General features: G+C 62.9%; 1 protein-coding gene across 1 annotated transcript; it reads left to right on the top strand.

The window, feature by feature from the left end:
- The first annotated feature begins 6 nt into the window (after window positions 1–6).
- On the top strand, window positions 7–3,384 carry LOC103625428 (probable hydrolase PNKD). Its single transcript, XM_017727293.1, has 9 exons — window positions 7–476; window positions 582–697; window positions 907–1,019; window positions 1,277–1,335; window positions 1,476–1,568; window positions 1,805–1,968; window positions 2,070–2,156; window positions 2,265–2,380; window positions 2,577–3,384. The coding sequence occupies exons 1-9, from the start codon at window positions 193–195 to the stop codon at window positions 2,748–2,750; spliced, it is 1,206 nt and encodes a 401-aa protein (XP_017582782.1). The 5' UTR covers window positions 7–192; the 3' UTR covers window positions 2,751–3,384.
- The last annotated feature ends 167 nt before the right edge of the window (window positions 3,385–3,551 follow it).

The following is a 3,551-nucleotide window of genomic DNA, read 5'->3' as shown; positions in this document are numbered from 1 at the left end:
AGGGGACCCCCGACTACTGCAGGGATCGCTCCCGGTGTCCCATCCAGGGGTGCCCTCGGCCGGGAATAGGCTTTGCAAGCCGGGACGTTACATGTCCGTCATGGCACCATTCCCCGTCCCGTCCCAAATCGCTGCTGTGTAAACGGGGAGGTCCCTCCGAACCCCGCAGCCTATTGTCTTTTTCACCCCCACATGCACGGGGGTATCTCTTGCCTCCCTTTTCCTCGGCCCATTCTCTCTCCCCTGATCCCCCGGACCATGGCAAGCTTGGGCATGTCCTCCCCGGAGCATCGGGAGGGACAGCCGGCTTCGGCCCCTCCTGGTGAGCACCCCGCAGCAATGCTCCCCCCCAGTCCTTGCTGCCCGAAGCAGCTGGAGGGCGTCTGCTTGGAGAACCAGCCCTGCCCTCACTACCCATCTGGGGTATGGAGTACACACACACCACCTCCAGCGCACCCGAATGAGAAAGTGGCCCTGTATGTGTTCCCTGTGGGAGTTCCAGCCCCGGCAGTAGCCCCCTCCCCAAGTGGGCTCCTTAGAGGGACTGGGGTTTAATGACGAGGGGTGTCTGCGCTCCCTAGGTACAGCCTGTACGCCCGCACACGCCTGGGCTACCTCTTCTACCAGCGGCAGGTGAAGAAGGCGCGGGAGCGGTACCCGCACGGCCACTCCGTGCCCCAGCCCTACTGCTTCCCTGGTGAGTCCCGGCGAGCCCCTCCCACGCCATGACTTTGCAGTGTCCCCCCAGCACTGGCACTTTGGGGCGGGGAGGGGTTGCCATCACCGAATTGCCCGAAGCATGTTTAACTAAGAATTTGATGTAAGATGTGGGGAGTTTGGCCTGGACTCCCCCTTTTCCAGCTGAGGGGGTCATGCCCTGATTCTGTCTGTTCTCCCCCCGCCCAGGGGTGAAAATCCTGCCCATTCCTGTGCTCTCCAACAACTACAGCTACCTAGTCATTGACACTGGCTCCGGCCAACCAGCCGTCATCGACCCCTCTGACCCACTGGCTGTACAGGTGAGACCCCCACAGCCACTCTGATCTGGTGTTTGGGTGTCTCCAGGTGAGGGGGTGGCATGTCTCTGTATTTTGGGGTTAGAGGGGAGCAAATCTGCCCCTAAACTGCAGCCCTTAAGTGCCCAAGGCAAGATGGAGCATGACAGGGCTCATCCAGCACCTGGGGAGCTGGCAGTGGACAGGGTTTAGGGGGAAACTGGTACTTGGGTTCTCTGTCTCCCCTGATCTCTCTGTCCATATTTCCTCCCCATTCCCAGGCTGCCATTGAAGAAGAGGGGGTGATGCTGGAGGCCATATTCTGCACACACAAACACTGGTAAGGGCAAGCGGTGGCCCTGGGAGGGTTGGTAGCTGCTGTGAAGGTTGCCCCAGCTGAGGTGACCCCCAGCCCTGCCCCATTTAGTGGGGGGGAGTACAGGGGGGCACATTTAGGGTCTCTGACCTCCCTGTCTGCAGGGACCACAGCGGAGGGAACGAGGCGCTCTGTCAGAAGCACAACTCCTGCAGGGTGTATGGCAGCGCTCTTGATGCCATCCCACAGCTCACCAAGTAAGTCCTGCGCCCCCCTAGCACCCATGTAAATTTGGGGGGGGCTTCATTCTCAACCACCACTTGTGATGTCTGCGGCACTCACCCACCAGTCCATCCCCCCAGTACCATGTTGGGCAGAGGCCTGGCACGCTCCTGACACCAGTGTGCGGGGAAGGGTTGCCAGGGGAGGTGGGTATTTTGAGGTGCTGAGGTTGAGGGGACCACCCTGACGGTGCCCCCTGTTCCCGGCACAGCCCACTTGCAGACAGGGAGAAGGTGAGCGTGGGCTGCCTGACCTTCGAGGCGCTCGCCACACCTGGCCACACTGTGGGCCACATGGTGTACGTGCTGGATGGGGCACCCTTTGGCAGCCCTCCCTGCCTCTTCTCCGGGGACCTCCTCTTCCTTGCTGGCTGTGGTGAGTGCACCCAACCCCAGACAGGGGTTATCCCGCCCTGGGATGGGCTTAGGGGTACCCCCCAGTGGCCCCCCATGACAGGCAGTTGTGTTGGGGTCCAGGTAGGCCGTTTGAGGGCTCCCCTGAGACCATGCTCGCCTCCCTGGACGTGGCCGTGGGCTTGGGCGAGGACACACTGCTGTGGCCAGGTGAGTGTCCCCAGCAGCAGGGCACAGTTGCTGGTGTCCCCCTAGTCCCCACTGCCGAGAGAGAGCTGGCTGGGGGGGATGCTGAGGGCTGCATATGGGGGTCCACAGGCCACGAATACGCTCTGGAGTGCCTGACCTTCGCCAGCCTCCTGGAGTTGGACAATTCCGCGCTGGAGCAGAAGCTGCAGTGGGCAGTGCAGCAACGTCAGGAGAAGAGAAGCACGGTGAGGCATGGGGGTCCCCTGGCTGCAGCACCCACCACCCCAACCCCTCATGGGGTTCCTTTGGCAGGGATGCTGCACACCAACACCCTCTTGCATGGTGGGTGCCATAGTGGCAGGGGGTGATGGGGGCATTCCCAGCTCCCAGCATCCCGGGGGTGCTGCCTCCGGCAGGGGAGCTGAGTGGCTGCCCCCACAGTGCCCCTCCACACTGGGAGAAGAGCAGACCTACAACCCCTTCCTGCGGACCCACCGGCCGGAGCTGCAGGAGGCACTGGGGCTGTGGCAGGGCACGGGGGAGGACCCTGATGCCTTCCGTGCCCGTGTTCTCAAGGAGGTGCGGAGGCGCAAGGACCTCTACCAAGCCACCTAGATCCCCCCCTCCCACTCCCCGGATCCCCCCTTTCCACGGGGCCGGGTGATGGTTGGGCACAGCGGGTCCAAGACTGTGGTTTGTTTTGCTGTGAATCTCCCTCCTGGGGTGTAGGGTTGGGGGAGGGGGAAGAGTGGACACCCCCTTAAGTGGGCACCCCACAAGTGATTCCTGCCTTTGCTCCCTCAGAATTGGGGGTCACCAGCTGTCACATAGAAGCACCTCAATCCCCTCTCAGGAGATCTGTAGCCCCCTGCCTCACTGCTGGGGCTCTAGGAATGGCACCAAGGGCTTCTCCTACACAACCCCCCCTGTTTTTCTGGGAGTCCCCAATTTCCCCTCCACCATCACCACTCGGCCTCCTCCCCTTAAGCCCCCAGTGTTGTGCATCTCCTTTCTGGGGGCTGGGATGGAGCCAGCAAGGGGAGGCGGGTGGCAGTACTACCTCCAGGCAAGGGACTCCTCTCCAGCACCCCATCCTTGATGCCGGAGCCCCCCCTGTATGCACACACACACACACACACACTGGGCTGGGGCCACAGGGTCACACTGCTGCGGTATGGGGGTGCTGCTTCACTGGGGATCGGAGCCACAATCACCCCCACGCCCCAAATAAAAGACTGGATCGATTTTATACGTGTTCGTCCCTTTCTCTCCCCGTCCTGGGGACCCTCAGGCGCTAAGCCCCGCGGGCGGGGCGCGGCCCCTTTAAGAGGTGGGGCCAGGGCGTTGCCTGGGAGACCGCGAGGCGTGGGGGGCGCCGGGCTCGTTCCGGCGGGCGGCGGCCCCGGGGGGGCGGGG

Source organism: Corvus brachyrhynchos, unplaced genomic scaffold, assembly GCF_000691975.1.
Source record: "Corvus brachyrhynchos isolate BGI_N302 unplaced genomic scaffold, ASM69197v1 scaffold452, whole genome shotgun sequence".
Classification (NCBI taxonomy): Eukaryota; Metazoa; Chordata; class Aves; order Passeriformes; family Corvidae; genus Corvus; species Corvus brachyrhynchos.
Note: the sequence above shows the minus strand (reverse complement) of the source record. Positions and strands in the feature narration are given on the sequence as shown.

Coding starts and splice junctions, on each gene's coding strand:
- LOC103625428 (XM_017727293.1), top strand. CDS start 193: ATGCACGGGGGTATCTCTTGCCTCCCTTTTCCTCGGCCCATTCTCTCT. Junction 698..906: donor CCAGCCCTACTGCTTCCCTG/GTGAGTCCCGGC, acceptor CCCCCCGCCCAG/GGGTGAAAATCCTGCCCATT. Junction 1,569..1,804: donor GCCATCCCACAGCTCACCAA/GTAAGTCCTGCG, acceptor TTCCCGGCACAG/CCCACTTGCAGACAGGGAGA.